Source organism: Pyxicephalus adspersus, chromosome 5 (assembly GCF_032062135.1).
Source record: "Pyxicephalus adspersus chromosome 5, UCB_Pads_2.0, whole genome shotgun sequence".
Classification (NCBI taxonomy): Eukaryota; Metazoa; Chordata; class Amphibia; order Anura; family Pyxicephalidae; genus Pyxicephalus; species Pyxicephalus adspersus.
Window position 1 is genome coordinate 110,440,885 of NC_092862.1, and position 17,968 is coordinate 110,458,852.

At 35.7% G+C, this 17,968-nt stretch overlaps 1 protein-coding gene across 3 annotated transcripts in view; it reads right to left on the reverse strand.

Annotated features, from left to right (window-relative positions):
* The window catches only part of KCNH8 (potassium voltage-gated channel subfamily H member 8), a 221,496-nt gene extending 207,950 nt beyond the window's left edge, over window positions 1-13,546 (reverse strand). For all 3 annotated transcript variants that reach the window (XM_072412427.1, XM_072412426.1, XM_072412425.1), the window contains exon 1: window positions 12,959-13,546. In XM_072412427.1, the coding sequence (XP_072268528.1) occupies window positions 12,959-13,034 (76 nt within the window). In that variant the 5' untranslated portion in view covers window positions 13,035-13,546. The remainder of the gene's footprint in view (window positions 1-12,958) is intronic.
* Window positions 13,547-17,968: the final 4,422 nt, after the last annotated feature.

The window sequence follows — 17,968 nt, forward strand, 5'->3', positions numbered from 1 at the left end:
CTTATACACCGGGTACTTACCAATCCCCTGAACGGGGAGAAGATCCGAGTTCGGGTCAGCCGGCAGAGCTTCGGGAAACGCTGTGAGCCATGCGGTATACATTTACATGCTTGTTAAAAAATAGTGTGATTTACAAATCAGCCACTAGGTGGCGCTGTGTGACTATTTTTACATAGAATGGTAGACAATTCTATTATTGAAAGTAAAAATTTTCTTTGTTACTGTTTTTTTTTTTTTAAATGGAACAAACTCTATATTTTAACTGAAAAAGCTGGGGGTCGTCTTATACGCCCAGTCGTCTTATACGCCAGAAAATACGGTAGTTTTTATTCGAGTGATAGCTAGTGGCAGGTCCTGGAACTGCATTTGTTTCTAGTTTGACAGATCAGGGCTGTGTGTTTGAGCTGTGCGTAACACAAACAGATGGAGGATGCAACACCATCTGCTGGTGGCCAACAATAATGCACAGACAATCATTTAAGAGCAAATTACCCAATATACCCATCTCAAAAATACTAAATAATTTTACTTTTTCCATTTTAAATTAATGTATTAAAAAATATAACACCATATGTGTATTCATTCACATTGACTTTACTGGCATTTCTAGTTACTGTTTTAAACGTGGACAGTCATAGAAACATGTTTTGCCCTAGGTTTATACTTGAATAAAAGTATTTTCTCTTTTTCAGTTAAAAATAGGTACTATGGTATATTTAAGTATATACAGTAATTGCTTTCCTATGGACTTTTATTAGATCGCTTGGATTACATAGTTTTAGTAGTTTAAAGCAGTAAATGCTATTCTTTACTTAAACTACCAATGTCTGTTTAGAGTGTGCAATGATCTTCTGTTAAAGCCTAGTTTTAGGCAAATTGAAAAAACAAAAAAAAAAAAAGAAACCAAACTCTTTTTAAAAAACTGCAGGGGTACAATGACACTGAATACAAAAAAGAAAGACTAAGGACATATTGTAAGTGTCAAATATTATGAACTCGTGGACCTGTTCCCTGAAAGTGGTGTCATGGTGTCCTGCAATAGCAAATTAAAAATGAAAAGAGCAGTGGTGACAGGTCCATGTCAGTGATGCTCTCCACGGAGGACCCATCACTGCCAAGAAGAGCATGTCACATTATAGGCTTAAGGCAAATTTGAGATGAAGACAGAAGTAAAAGTAGTTTTCCAGGGGAAGAAGGGAGCCCTGAGCTGGATTTCAACCTTTACTAATGTCTGCACTCACTAAAAATACATATACTGTATATCAATTGCTTTACCTGCCAAATATTTGTATACTGTACTATATGTATTAGGTTACAAATAGCATAATATATATTAAAAAAAAAAAAAAAACAATTAGTGAGTTACTAAAACAATCCAGCAAAAATGCAACCATACCTAAATGCCCAATGTCTGATACAAGTTTAACAAGTGACTGAATATGTAATTCATGTACTTGTACTTCCTATCTTTTTTCTGATTCCTGTGCTATACCTACTCTGTTGTACTTGTAGTAAGAAATGACCTTGCCAGAGGGTATATTTAGGAATCCCCTTCCTACACTAAAAATCAATTACTCCCTAAATGGAAACAGCCCTGACTAAAGCTGGGTACACACGTGCAATATTTGTCATTGGAAAGGTTCTTTCACGATCCATTCCAACTACTAAGGACTGCACATGAATAAACATGTGCTGTACATACAGCACCATTCTGCTCTATGGAGAGGGGAGGGGGAGAATGATGAAGCGGTACTCTGCTGCGCACTTTCCCCCTTCACTTTCATTACGATCATTCGTCGTCCATTGTCCATGGATCCGCCAGGACGGTCGTTCAGTTGATTGACAGTGGGCGCTGTACATGCACCAGATCCTCGTCTGGTTTTGGCCCTGATCTGATTATCGAACGAAAAGCATTGCAAGTGTGTACGTAGCCTGCTCCATTATCAGCAGCGTAGTAATATAAAGTTAACATTCTAATATAACTAGTTGTCACACTAAAGATGGTTTATGGTTATATTGAGCTTGTTCTGTACCTATTTTTGAATAGTTTAAATGGATGGCAATGTGAACAATGCATATTATAAACATTAAGGTTCATTTGATATTCAATAGTGAGTTCCTTAGTGTAGGTAAAACACAATTATTATTCTAGTATTATGTTTATTGTATTTCTTGGTTCATACTATATGTTTCCCACCTAATACGTTACCCTTCCTTTCCCCCCTGTGTACACTGTATGTATCCCTATTTGACTGTATGTTTAAAATTGAAAATAATAAAAGTAATAAAATAAAAAAATACTGAAACAAAAATCAGTATCTATGATCACCAAATTAAAGATTTTTGTATGTATATATTTTCCTGGAGTTTCACTTTAAATGTGCGCCCAGTTAAAAAGCATATTACCTTTGTCAATTTTGTAAAGAATATTTTTCCTTTTCCAATTACAAGTGCATGCTACAATTTCCAGATGATATATAACAGTTGCCAATGTTTCAAATAATGGTACATTCAGAGATTTCTACTGATTGTTTTTTATTTGAGCATTCTTCTTGTTTCTGTGTTTCTATTACACTATCTGTTACTCAGTGCTAAAAAATTGATAAAATTTGGTTGTGAGGCTGAAAAATACCTAGTAGTATAATGTATATGAGGCTTCTCTATATAAGTAATTACATTTGTGAGTACTGGTCTTTAACACAGATTTTATTACCTATGCTGACGGTTGTTTGTCATATATGATCACTCCAGGAAATCATATGATACATCTCCCTGTTATCTGTATACTTATCTGTATATATCAGATAAGGAATGCTCTTCAATCATTTCCTTATCTGTGTAGGGGCTAAGACAAAAAGAACTCCCTTAGACCATATATGCACATGCCTTACATGTGTTCCGGAATGTGGGATTCCTCATCATAGGATTGTCAAAGCAATTTCCAGCTATTCAAGAGGCACCAGAAAAGTTGTTTGCACCGTATAGTAAAGTCTAGATATTAGAGAGTCCAGAATGCAAGCAAACTTTGGCAAAGGAAGAAAATAGGCAAAGGTAAGATTTATAGGTCATGGGTTTGGGGTTTGCTGAATCCCTTACCATTAAGACTGAACAATTTAGGGAACCGTACACCCACGTGCTCTTCCATTCTAGGGCAGCTATAAAGAAAATTATATGAACCGTTTTACTCAGCAAAGACTCAAGAAATGTGGTTTAACAAACAGAATTACCCAAGCAGTGGCAGAATGGGTAGAGTTTAGTGGTTTGCTCTCATGTAAGTGACTGCTCAGTGTCACTTCTCATTACAGGGACATTATGGGCCTGATTTATTAAAGTTTTCAAAAGACTGGAGAAAATAGACTATCATGGGTGAACCTGGGGTATCCAACACAACTAAGATAGATTTGAAGAAGGATTAAATACACTTGATTTTAGGAAATCTTCCAGGTTTGCTGGAAAACCCATAATAGTCTATCTTCTACAGTTTTGGAGAGCTTTAATAAATCAGGTTCAATCAGTGAAGTATAGGTAGTCAACTGGTGCAAGATTCAATGAGTTGGGGGTTGCAGTAATGGTAAAAAGTTTTCTTAAATATACAGTGAATTCATGAATAAAAGGAGGTTGCATGGATGGTAATTTTTGTAATACCATGTTTGAGGCACAGCAATTCACTGAGCATACATAGCCACCATATTCTGGTAGACTATTTCAGAGTGAAACATTTAAATATTGCACCAGCACATGCAAAGTAAAACACTGGTATTGTATCTATATGCACATAAATAAGCAATAGAGCACAATGGTGCTTGGAAGATTTATATGATTTTTGTGGAACCCTAAAAGTCTGAATAAATCACTATAAAAGCCTCATATTGTTGCCATAGAAACAAGGAACAGGTAATACAATGATTTTACAGCCCCTATAACACATAGGTAAAACTACCTAAAATGGACAAAACAATGTGTAAACCATAGTCTATAATTAAAAATAATGGGTCACACAAGAATGTGTTGGCACATATTAAAATTATGCAAAAAAATTATGAAGCTTGTTCACTGTATGTAACTAGCTAACATTTCCAAACAACTAACTAAAAACTTTAGTTTCAGTTATTGAGATAATCTTTAGCTAACTTTAAGACACTGTCATAAATGTTTGTAGCTGTATCCGTTAATGAATAAATGATTGGGCTGTATACTTATTTTAATTATTATTTACAGAGTAAACATTGTTGAAGAGTCCTCTATTGTGCTTAATTAAACTTGCCCAAAGCTTGGTGTTTCAGTACTGTTAGGCAATATTTGCTAAAGAGACTTCCTAAATATTTAGAACATGGGACCTACAATTATTATGCAAATGCATCTGGAAAGTACCAAAACAATATTGAAAATATAATACCAGCTTCAATATAACTAACTACATTCTGCCTGCATCTAAGATCTGTAAATGTTTAAATCCAACCTCATATATGAATATATATATATATAGTTATATGTATATAAAGTTATAGAACCTATAATTATACCAGTAATGTAAATGCATTATGTAAAGTCCTAATGCTTAAAATTATGCTATGTAAGCAACCTTCATACAGAATAAGGTCTTTAGATTCTACAACATTGAGGTTTATCACAGTAGCCTAATGTGTAAAACAAGACTTTGCCATTTGGTTTACATATATTTTACAGCCTGATACCAACACAGAGCAAATTTGCTTGTCATAATGTCTCTCAACTATGGGGTATGGCATCTTAGCGCAGATCAGGGCTAAGAATTTTTTCTTATAGCTTGGTGCTGGTCATTAAAACAATTAGTGTAGTGAAAAGTCAAAACTATTATGTTTTTTTGTTTTGCAGCACAGGAAACGTTTATAAACCTGATTCTATTTAGTTAAAGGGGAGATATATATGAAGAAAATCATATCACCTAATTAAAAAAACCTTGTAATCAGTCCATACAAAACCTTGATGTGAACGGATTCAAACATATTTTGGGCATATTGGTGTGGCACTCCTATTAAATACCTTAGCTTTAAGAAATAAAAATGTCAGGGGTTCTTTGCACTTTCTTTCCAGGTCCTCCAATCAGGTGCATTCCAGGGAGTTTTTGAGACCAACCTAATCAGGGCTAGTAAACTTCTTATTTTGAACAACTTCTTTGCAGTTACAAGATATCAATTTGATATTTCAGCATGTTGCTTTTAAACAGTACATTTTTTATAGCTTTCTGTGTCCCCACAGAGAAGAATCAACCTTTCTGTTCCTTCTGTATCTTAGTAAACATTCTTACCTCAACAGAAAGTAATATGTGATCCAAAACTTTGCTGTGTAACTAGAACAAGAGGTGAAAGTAAATCTTCCAAAGGGGACCCAGTTCTGTTGACAATTACAGGTGGAACTCATTCTCATTTCTTGTTGCTTTTTTTAGAAGGAAAGTGAAGAAAAATCTCCCAACTGGATACAGTTGAACAAGCTAGCATTTTTTTTAAACTAAATTCTAATCAGTACCTTAAACGTATCCTCAAACATCTCTCTCTTTCCCCTGTGTATTGTTACTTTTTTATTATCTTGACTTTGTATTGTGTAATCCAATGTTTGTGCCGCTCTTTGGAATGACCAATCATAAGTCAATGCAGAGCGTACAGTCCTTCTACTCTCATACCTCTTACATCTTACAGCCAAGATACCGACACTAAGAAGTATACAGCTAACCTGTTAATCTCAATTTCCATACATGGTTCTCATACCTGCATCTAGCTCTTATTCTTCATGCGTATTGCACATTAAAGTGTGCAGGTAAACTTTATCCTTCCCACTTGCTGAAATCAGAACAACACTCTGTCCCGTGTTAACATTATACTTCACTAAATTACATAAAATATTTGAGCTACAAGACATTGGGTGGTGCTTCAAAGCAACCGATCACAATATTTATTGACTGGTTGTTAGTATTTTGCAGTAATTTGTGCAATAATGTGTGAAAAAGAATACTCAATTCAAAAGCATTTAAATGTATTTTTAGATTTGACTTCAGGAAAGTAAGTTATAGTTGTCAGTTAAATCTCTGCATTTTATGTTATTTCTACTTTCTATTGTGACTATTCTTTTTTTCTGGCTTTTTATAAGCCAGCAATTTGAATGTTAGAAAATACCAGAAAGGATAGAAAAATATTGTTACAAACAGTTTTAAAGTTCATACGTCTGCTAAACTTTAACAGCAGTGGGTTTATCTTCAGATTGATAACATTTAATTAATCCAGTGGCATAAGTTCATCAGGTCAAAGTATATCATAGTATTCAATAACATGACATTAGCCATATAATCAAGTAATAAAATTTAAAAAAAAAAAAAAAACTTTGCATTCAAGTGGAGTAATACTAATACCGGTACACAATACACCTTGTGTCCTTTCAATACTATAGAAAAAATAACGATTGAATAAAGGTCACACACAATAGGGTGAATTTAATAAAGAAGCTTAGACAGTTGACTTGGGAATTATTACCTTGTAAGTGAATTTTCACTTAACTTACAGAATATGGTGAAAAATCACTTTGCAGAGAAATAAAATAATATTTTGGCTTGCACATAAATGGATTACTGAATTATTCACTGAGCCAAGTAAATTATTTCATGTAGGCCGATAATTCACTTTGCTAAGTGAACAATCTAAACTCCTGTAGTAAATCAACCCCAGTGATCACATTGACATTGTGTTTCTATATAACTCACATATATTGTCACAGATGCCAGTGTTCCCTGTTTTCACAACTGACGATGTGTTGCTCCCAACTATTAAAATATTGTCATGAATTGGAAGGTGTTGCTCATGCATTGCCATGACTGGCAGTGTGTTGACTGTAAATGGCTGTATATGTCTGTATAATATAACAAACACCTGTGTATGGGAGTGTTTCAGAAAGGTTTGTGTGATCATATAAAATGGGATTATTTAATGGAGTTTTTGCTATTGATTAGCCAGGTGAAATATTACATTGCAAGGGCATTTTCACTTAGCCTAATGTGGCATGGATACCAGTTAAAATAAATCATTTTAACCCACCTTTTCTGTAAAAATATAGTAATTCTTTCCATTCATTTTACTCATCTAAATCTTTGGCCCTGATTTATTAAAGTTCTCCAAGGCTGAGAGGATACACTTTCATCAGTGAAGCTGGGTGATCCAGTAAACCTGGAATGGATCTGGTCCGGAATTCAAAACATTTGCTAGCAAATAGCAATTGACTATGAAGAAATCCATTCCAGGTTTGCTGGATCACCCAGCTTCACTGATGAAAGTGAATCCTCTCCAGCCCTGAAGAGCGTTAATAAATCAAGCCCTTTATGTCAAACTACACAGATAAGTTCTGACATCACTTTTCTCTAGTGCAGTTAAAAGCATTACAGCTTGATCAAGTACCACTTCAGCCTTTGAATGAATACCAGCAGGTCAGAGATACATTAATAAGATGTAGAGTTTTCAGGTGGCTATCCGAGTAAAGGGGCTGAAGTACTCCCAGGGTGGTGCCATTGATGTATACCCTGAGTACATGGTATATCATTGGCACACCAGATTGCTTGTCCAAAGCTGTTTTAATGATCATTAAAACACAACTGGAACAGCAACCTGGTGTTTCAATAAAGTACCATATACTCAAAACAGTTCTTTATATACAGTGCAATGTTATAAAATATGATTGGATTACAGTGCTTCTTCCTTTTCCAGTCTGCATTCTGTGCTGCAAGAAACTATACAAAGTTGATATTAAGGCAAATTGGAGGACCATACCAAATACATTAAAAGATTTTATAGTGAATACATAATTTAGTTTATTTGGCATATTTTATATATTTATTTAATTCTGCTTTAAGTAATATGTTTAAAAATTACATAGTAATTTTATTCTTATACATGAAAACAAATGCACTTCCTGGCACTTGGTTTTCAACTCTGTCTACTTATCCTTTAAAAACTGACTAATCTAAAACATTATTTAGATTAAAGCAAATGTATTTAGTCAATGGATTTATCAGCAATAGAAGCTGTATATTTCCATGGCCTATACATACATGCTATGGAACTGAGAATGTAGAGATTTGTAATGCAAATGCACAAAGACAGCATGAAAAAGAAATTCTTGCTCACTGGTGTAGAGTAATCTGATTGATACACGACTTCATGCGACTGTTCTCCTTTCTTTACTTTATCATTGCCACAGTGGATGAGGGGAATGCCTATTCCAGTTAAGCATACCCTCATTATTATGCCCTGATACTTTCTTTTTTTCACATTTAAATATTTTATTGTTCTCTGCTTGGTAGCTGCATCTCAGATCTTAGCCACTGGAGAAATAAGCCTATGTCATGTTCAAATGAATTAGAGTAGTGTTCCAATGTTCATTGAACTCTGATTTTTATTTTGAAATTCCAATAGAAACAGACTTATTAAACTGACACTGAATGTCAGTATTGTAGTAAAGCAAACTTTGCATTATATTAAATGATATAATCTAAAAAACTTTCAATGTCTATCAAATGTCTAAAATGTTCACAAATCAGGTATTATAACCATCAAAAATATCAGCATCAAAGAATTTTTTTGCAGCCAATTTGCAGGGATATACCGGTAAGTACTGCATACATATGCAGCATTGCATGGTAACTGAAGTCTTTCTCTAAATAAAGGCATGACTGATTGGTTGTTCCACTTATAAAATGAATAGTAACAGCTGTGAACGGATGACTGAAACATTTTACAGTTACTCTTCAAATGACAGTTATCCTCTTCTTTGCCTGCCTATTTGGCATATGTTACATATCAGAACTCAACCTGGCAATGAGTGAACGTGGCTAATATCACTTCATCTGCCTAAAATAAACATTTTACACACTTAGGAAATGTGTTTAAAAATTGTTTAAAATGTCATCTTCTGTAAAAAAAAAAAAGGAACATATTTAAACAACCAGCTTAAATGATATGCAAATTATGTCTTATCAACTATATGTCAAGTATGGTCCATTCACGCCCATATAGCAAGTTCTTACGCAGGTCATCCTAGTGTTAGGTAGCCTCATTATCATGTTAGATGGAATTAGGAGGGGCGATTCCAGCTTTTACAGGAACATTGTATGTCATTTGAGTGAGTAATCATTTTGACATGTGCTTTTCACTGAAGGTAACATCTGTTTTTACATTTTTCATCACATTTTCAGTTTTTTGCAGATTTGTAACAACCTAATATTAAAATTCAAGCACATAAATATTAATAAACTTATGGAATCTACTTTACAATTCTGACCAAAACCACCCTAAGCTATTTGATTTAAAAAATTATGTGCATGTTTTTTTCTTGGTTTTATTAAGTAACAGAGTTGCGTTAGTTCTCAACCACCATTTAGTGGCATTTAGAGTCACTCACTATTCATATTTAAAATGTAGACGTGATGGACTGCACTTATGTAAAGCCATATTACATGACACAATATAAATATCGTACACTGGATCATTTTGTCCTCAATCCTCTTTACAGTTTGTTATTTTTCAGCACAAATACTCTACACAGAACATGCTGTAACCTTGAGTTTGATTTATTTCTCTTTTGCTCCATTTAATGAAATTGTGTTAAATCAATATGTGTTGTGTAAAATATCATTTAAGAAAGAAGTTAAGCCTTAAGTGAGGCATATTTGCAGATGAAATCTGGATTCCCTTTCTGCATGGTTGGTCAGAATTATAATTAATTCTCCCTTGGATTAGAGATTCAGTACTGGATTAGTCTATCATTGATGACAGCATACTGTATCCGTCCAATGTGATATGCTTAAATTAAAAGAGTGCATTAACTTCAGTCATTTGTGTATGATCTAGTTCACAATGAATAATCTGGAAAATAATTTATATAACATACCATACTAATTAGGCATATATTGTAGGCCACGAATGGATTATTGAATATAAACCTTTCAAGCTATCAGATAAATGCTACAAAAATGAATGCATTTAATAAATATAAAAATACAGCAAATACAGCACCACACACAATTACATGAGATAAAAGCTAGCATTGCCAATTACCATTTATTGCTTAAGTCTGTAGAAATCTCCTACTAGCTCATTAACTTTTTAGTATGGCTACATCAAGGACTTTTCCTAAACTTCCCCAACACATATAACATTCAGCATGCCTTTGTTGTAGACATGTAGAATGTAACAGCCAACATTACTGCAAGTCACAATATTTAGTGCATAATGCATGGAAAGCACACCACTAAACAAATATTTAAACTTTGTATGCTTGCAAAAATATATTTTCCTAATAACAGACATGATTGGGTATTTATTTCCTCTTTCTTCAAAACATTAGTCTTGAGATTATCTTTATTAAATATGTTTTCCCCTTCAATCTGCTTTACACAATCACTAATCTTATTCCTAGAGAACTGAGGATTTATTCACAGGGAATGAATTCACATTCTCACAGTTATAGAATATTACCATGGCAGATAGATATGTTCTTTTTATTAAGTTGCAGTCTTATAAGGGCCTGACCTGCTCTAATTTACATCCATTGCAAGTTATTATAATACCTCCTTTGCTGAACCCCCTCAAATTGTTTCCTCCATAAAGCTTGTTGTTGAATCAGCCATGAGGACGGCTATTAGTACAGAACTGTGAGCATGTACAGAGGCAAAGGGGGATACAGGGAAGCTTTCCCTTGAATAGAGACAGCAGGACACAGCAGCAGAGGAATCTGATTAATTTAACACATTGGAAAAGGTATTCCTTCTTTGCCAAGAATCAAAAGTAAATTCAAAATATTAATAATATCAATAATGATGATACAACAAAAAATGTTGTGATAATCAATATTAATGTTATTACCATCTACATAATGGTGCTTTGTCCCAAATCCTTCTTTATCTATGCCTCAGCTATATAATTGGTCTGATTTACTAAAGATGTTGAGAATGTTCATACAATAATGTGATGTGAATCTTTACTTCAGTTATCCAGTCTTGAGCAGATAAAAGGGGCAGACAGAGATTTGATTTCCACATAATTAGATTATTTGCACAATTTATTATGGGAAGATTCCTAACTCTTATATTAAATCAGCTTCATATACTTATTCTATGGTACACACACATAAATGATATAATCAGCTAACAATCTCAGCAGTGAATAACTTTTAAAACTTGTTCTTCCACATTAAAAATAATTAGAGGCCAGTTATTTTCCCTGCAAGGTTAACCTGGCAATGGAGCTAACGTTACATAAAACTTCCACCAGGGATGCTTTCAAGTAAAATAGCCTAATAGTTAACTACTATAGCAATTCTAGCCCAGCAGCATCTGTTCCCTGCTAGAATGTAGACATCACTCTATAGATCAGTCAGCATAATCCCTTTAAAAGCAAATATTTTCATCAGAAAACAGAAAAGCTCAGTAACATAGCTCAGGAGTGATGGGGTAAATGGATCACACAGAGGTAAATGCACAGCTGTGTATGTGCACAAGGTAAAGAAATGGAGCTGCCCATAGTGCTCAAATCTTTATGTCTAAAAGATAAATGTATTGAGCCTTCCATTGTTCTGAAGCCTGTGCACACACAGTAATAGTCTGAAGCTGTTCATGCTGCTGACAAATATATGTGTACAAGGTAAAGATAAAGGGTTGTTTTTGGTGTTGCTGAAATCTATACGTTAAAAATTAGAGCTGATCATAATGCTGAAATCTACAATGTGCACAAGTTACATGCATAGAGCTGTTCGTGGTCATAACACCTATGTGTACACAAGGTAAAATATGGAGTTCCCCATGCTGATTTCACCTTTCCAAGGTAAAGATAAAAGACTGTCCATGGTGCTGCACAAAGAAAAAGCATTTAGCTCTCTGTGGTGCTTATATCTGGACATGCACAAAGTAAACGTATGGAGCTGTCCCTGGTGCTGAAATCTATACGAGCACATGGTAAAGGTATGTATCTGTCAATGGCAATGAACTCTATGTGCACAAGGTAAAAGTATAGAGCCATCTAAGGTGCTGAAACAAGGTAAATGTAAAGAACTGTTTATATGCTGCTGTGTTCTATATGTCCACAAAGTAAATGCATGGAGCTGTCCATAGTTTTGAAATATGGGCATGCTAAGGGAAATTAATTGATCTGTTCTTGGTGCTGATATCTGGACATGCACATGGTAAAGGTATGTAGCTGTCCCTGGTGCTGAAATCAATATGTGCACATGATGTAGAGAAGTAGCTGTCCCTGGTGCTGAAATCAATATGTTCACATACCGTAGTAAGGGACTGGAGCTGTCCCTGGAGCTGAGATCTATATGTACACATGGTAAAGGTAAGTGGATGCCCCTGGTATCGAAATCTATATGTACACATGGTAAAGGTAGGTAGATGTCCCTGGTACTGAAATCTATATGTACACATGGTAAAGGTAAGTGGATGTCCCTGGTATCAAAATCTATATGTACACATGGTAAAGGTAGGTAGATGTCCCTGGCACTGAAATCTATATGTACACATGGTAGAGTTAAATAGCTGTCCCTGGAGCTGAGATCCATATGTACACATGGTAAAGGTAAGTAGATGTCCCTGGTACTGAAATATATAAGTACACATGGTAAAGTTATATAGCTGTCCCTGATGCCGAGATATATCTCTAAGTTCCCATGGTAAAGCTAAGTATCCCTGGAGCTGAGATCTATATGTACACATGGTAAGAGAATGGAGCTGAAACCTAGACATGCACAGGGTAAACTTTAGATAGAGTTTGTACAGAACACAACCCCTATGCCCCCCATAAGGTCTCAGCTGTATTTGCTCTGAGAAGTTATTATTACAACCCAAATGCCCCCACAGTCTATATCCCAATCCATGCAACGTATCCAGAAACATGGTCGGTGTCACTCAAAGCAAAGAATATGAGAAAACAAAGTCCAGACTTACGTGTCCCGTCGAATCTGGTCGCTATGGTATCTAAGAAGGTGTTCTGAGGTGCTAATAATCCTTTCATAACAGGCATTTTTCCAGCCCGGTGTGTAATTCTCCATCAAAGTTTATAAACAAGGATGTTTTGTAAGAAAGTGCAGAGGGGGGTAGGATGAGGCGAGGAAGAGGAGGTGGTGGGTGAGGTGGTGAATAGAGGAGGGGTGCAGCCACTGGTGGTGAATAGAGGAGGGGTGCAGCCACTGGTGGTGAATAGAGGGGGAGAGGGGTGCAGCCACTGGTGGTGAATGGAGGAGGGGTGCAGCCACTGGTGGTGAATACAGGAGGGGTGCAGCCACTGGTGACTCCACCACAAGTCTGCTTTATCCTGAAGGCTGCTGCAGCACAGCTGTGACCTTCCCCAGCCAGCTCTCCAAACCAGAGCAATGGATTAATGTAATCTCCACAAAATGCCTCTGTATTTCTATTACCCAAAGTTACCAGACTGTATACAGAGGAGGAAGAAACAGAAAAAAAAAGAGCCAGTACACCAAATGCAGTTAACCTCTTTTGTTCCAGGAGGGAAACACTCAACACAGGTGACAGTCTTCTCAATCCTGATTATTCACTCTGTGCTGGGGGTTTAAATTGCACCATGGCACTACACAGCACTGTAACCTTCCACAGAGCTATATTTAGATTCATGCAAAAAAAAAAAAAGGAGAAAAAAAGGAAAAAAGATTCCTGCAAGCGGTGAGTTTAGTCAGTAATACAAAAGCAGGATGGCTGATGGAGTGCAGCTAGCCAGGAGAGCAGCTGGGACGTGTGATAGCACAACATGCAGCCCTTTCTCTATTTCATTTAGCCATTCCTCATTTGGAGAGACCTTCCCTCCTTGCATTTTCTGCAGCCTCTAGACAATGTCTTCACACACCTCCAAAGGAAACAGGAGGATCTTTTGTGCTGGACTTATGTAGGGCAACTTTAGCAGCTTCAATTATTTCTAATAAGCCTGCCCATGCTTTCATCATGAGCTGCAACTCTTTCACCTGGAACCAGGAGAAGTGATGATTGCTAGAAAAACTGAAAAATACTAATTTACCAAAAAGTCTATCCATTTATAGCAGTGAGGTTACATAGCAATGCACAATCCAGGCTATTAAAGTGGTAATAATATATAGAATAAAAAGTTTAGTGGTGGGAGGGGGGCTGCATTTAAAAAAAGTGCAATCACCCATTTCTGTCTCTTTATCCCTAAATCATCATTCCCTATGCCTGGTGATGCACCCTATCCTTATAACATCTCCTATTAATTTACTGATCTCTCTATTTTAACTCATGGGGCTGTATTTGTAAAACGGGGAATCAGACATTTCCTCAATAATTCCCCCGTGAGAATCTTCCAGGTCTATATGTGTTTAGTGGCAGCAATTGATCCCCACCAGGAAATGTTTAAAGGATTATCAGATTCCCTGTTTTATAAACACAGCCTATGGTGTACCTATGTGGATTGGGGACTAAAATGTATGTATGGTCTCCATACCTTGGCGCAGACATTTGTTTCTATATCATTGTTTTTTTTATGAATGTTGTCATAATAAGTACAAAGTGTATACATGAAGCATGCTTATTTTTCTCTTTATACTATTTTATTCTTTTTTTAATATTTACTATTATTCTGTAGTTCTTTACTTTTTTTTTACCTTTCCATAAAAAAACACTAGTAATTATTAGAAGCTTTAACATGTACATTTAAATAATATTATTTTTTTTTTCTGCAGGTTTTATTTTAAATATATATATACCTATCGATATAAAGTCCTTTTTATGGGGTCACTTTCCTGCGTCAATTGTTCCCCTACGGTTTTTTAACACTGATGGGTGAAGACTGCAAGCAGCTATTCCAATACACATTACACAGGTGTGGTCTATTGTTGTAACCTTTAGCAAACTAACAATAAGGAACATTATGAGGTTATTACTTATGTAGTCAGTAAGTGGATGCAGCACAGCACTGAAACTAGTATTATGTTTATGAATGCCAGTTATTTATAATACACAGTACACTGTATACCAAACAAAATGTAATTTAGTTATTTCCACTTTGGACCAGGGAGGTGTTTATTGCAAAAAATGATGGGTGATGTCCCTTTTACAAATAGGATTCTTGCCTGATTGCTGTCCCATCTGTAACATTTCACATGGGGCTTCCCTTGCAGGGGTCATGATTGAATGAACAATGACTTATATCATCCCTGCCCAGTCAATCAAGATGGTCGAAGCAATGTAATGGGAACAGGTGAATATCGACTGGGTTTAATACCACTTTAAATATTAGCTGGAAGGTCCTTGTTCAGGCACTTCCTGTTATGGGGGGGTTGGGGGTGACAGTATTGTGCCCCATCTTCCTGTTGCTCCCCTCATTTTCACCCTGTCACATGTTCTTCCAACAGACAACAAAGAGCACTAGTAAAAAAGCCAGTAAGTAGTGTCAACCATTTAGAAACTGGCATTTATTTATAAAAGGTGTGGTCATGTTAGCTGATCATCATCAGTTTTAAACAGAAAATTTTGAAAAGTATCATTATTTATGCAAATAGAGACACTTTTTTGGTAATCAGCATACTTTCCACCTTAACAAATATGCTCCATAAAGCTCCTGTATCAATGCCCATGTTATATTGGTATGTTATGCCATTGTCACCTGGTCCTAAGCAATATTGTCCAGCTGCAGATAGGAAGTACCTGACAAAGGATGGAGGAGAACACACACACACACATAAATATATGAATTTTTATTTTTATTAACAAAACATTTCACTGTATGTAATGCAAGGCGCTTAAGCAAACTAAATGTCACCCAGTTAGGGATTAATTGTACTATAATATATAGGATTTATTGCACAATTTAGATCAATTAAGTGTCAATACCAGAAAAGTTTAATCAGCTGGGGTAGCCCAAATTATTGATAAATATTAAACTAAAGCTGCTCCATGAATTGTATGAATCTATACAGAACAAAGCCAGTAGAAATGCAGTTATAATGTCTTCTGCCTAGGGGGAAACTGTATTGCTTTCCTGTGGAAGTTGAAACGCCCCTGTGCTATATAACAACTGCATGTTATTAAAAAAGTAGACTTTATTCTAGCCTGCCGCAATTCATCTGCAATATTTCTTCCACCCTTACTAAAACAGTCTTACTGTAATAAACACAATTCTGTTTGCTGCCTAAAACCTTTCTTCTGCATTAAATATGAAACTTAAGAGCTGCAAATGGGGAGCAATGCACAGGGGAATTTGTGCCAACCTTCACTACTTTGCCCATTATCCTGAATTCATACACCAATGTAAGGACTTCAACTTCCAGCCTTTTCTTGAATTTCAGCTAGTTTGAATGGAATATGTGAATGTTGTATAAACAATTCTTGTTATACAACCTACACAGTTCAGCCTGAAGAGAAAGAGTTTGCAGATTGCCAAACTCTCCTGAAAATGCTTTTTGCCACCATCATGCTTATCAGTGGTTGTACTTTTAGAGGCTCACACAAGTATGCAGATTATGAGTTAGTTTCACTCCAAAATTCTAATCCAGCCTTTCTGATCTGGGATGCCCTCTGAAGTAGCCAGTTCCTTGATAAGTGAGCAATGAGGACATTATGTTAGGGGTCACTAGTTTTTTACTGTTTTCATTTATTTTCAGTTATTATTCATGTATTTGTATTATGTACTTTTAAACTGGTATTGTACAGAGCAGAACTGTGTAAAGAATGGTCTGATGTCACATACTAGGTATGCCATTGTTTATTTTATATTTGAATAATTCATCAAATTTTAATCACATGCATGTACCTTTTACTGCAGGTATAATTGCTTTTTGTGGGGTTTCCCCAAGAAATTTAAAAAAAAAAGATGTTCAGAGTTCCTTTGGGGTAAAAGTTTGGAGACTGTTCCAATCTGAATAGCACAGGAGGCGACTTGTATTCTCAGGAGGAAACCAAGGGCACCAGCAATGGCAGACCATGGCTGATCGCTTTGGTTAAATATATATCGGTTTTCATATCATTGAATCTGACATTCACCAAAACATTTTCAATATTAATCACTTCTAATAACAACACATGGACCTGGAAGTTTTCCCACCAGAGATTATCTGATAAAAGTAAACTTTGCTGCTATAAAAATAGACCTCTGTTTGTTTTTCCCCTACAAGTTTTCTTGTAAAAAAAAACAAAAAAACTAGTTTAATAAATATAAAATATCATTTACCTGGATCTTCCCCCCCGTTAACTGCAAGCTCTAATGTAAAATCACAATCCATATTACAGGAATGATTTGATGTACCCTTAGAACAATGCTTAAATTTATCCATTTGTCTTTCAAACTTGAACTCGTGGCATAGCCTGTGTTTTTCATCTTCCTCCTGGATGTCACAGGACAGCATGTAGCTTGTTACTAGACAATTGCAATTTATGAGGTTACAATGTTATGAGATAGAAGGAAAAATAGCACACAAAGGACCAACAATGGAGATCTCCGAGTAAAAATAGCAACACCCTTTATCAGCAGTTGAGAAGTTCGCTGTGTTTCGCTGTCGGGTTTCCAGCAGAGAGATTTACAGTGTACAGTACAGGGAGCAGCATGATATGAGTGAAGTTACTGTAAGACAGCCCTTTTTGGTAGGTAGAACATAAATCATTTCCTAGGAGAGTAGCTCAGAGGCAGTTGGTTCTCAGAGGAATCATCTGTGTACCCAATGCTGAGCACAAAGCTTCCACCAGAGCTGTAATTGGTTGGTTTTACTGTAAGGTAGAAGAGATTCCTTGCTATAAGACAAAATGCTGCAGAACACTTCTGAGGACAATGAGGATGGAATGCTTTGTCAAACTCTGTGTATATTAAAGTTGAACTATAGTTCTACAATAAAATAAATACAAGCAGGTAGGATTTTTTTTGCATAAGGGACAGGTGATGTCCCTTCTACAATAAAACATACTTACCTGCCTGTTTGCAATTTTCATTTTTAATAACAC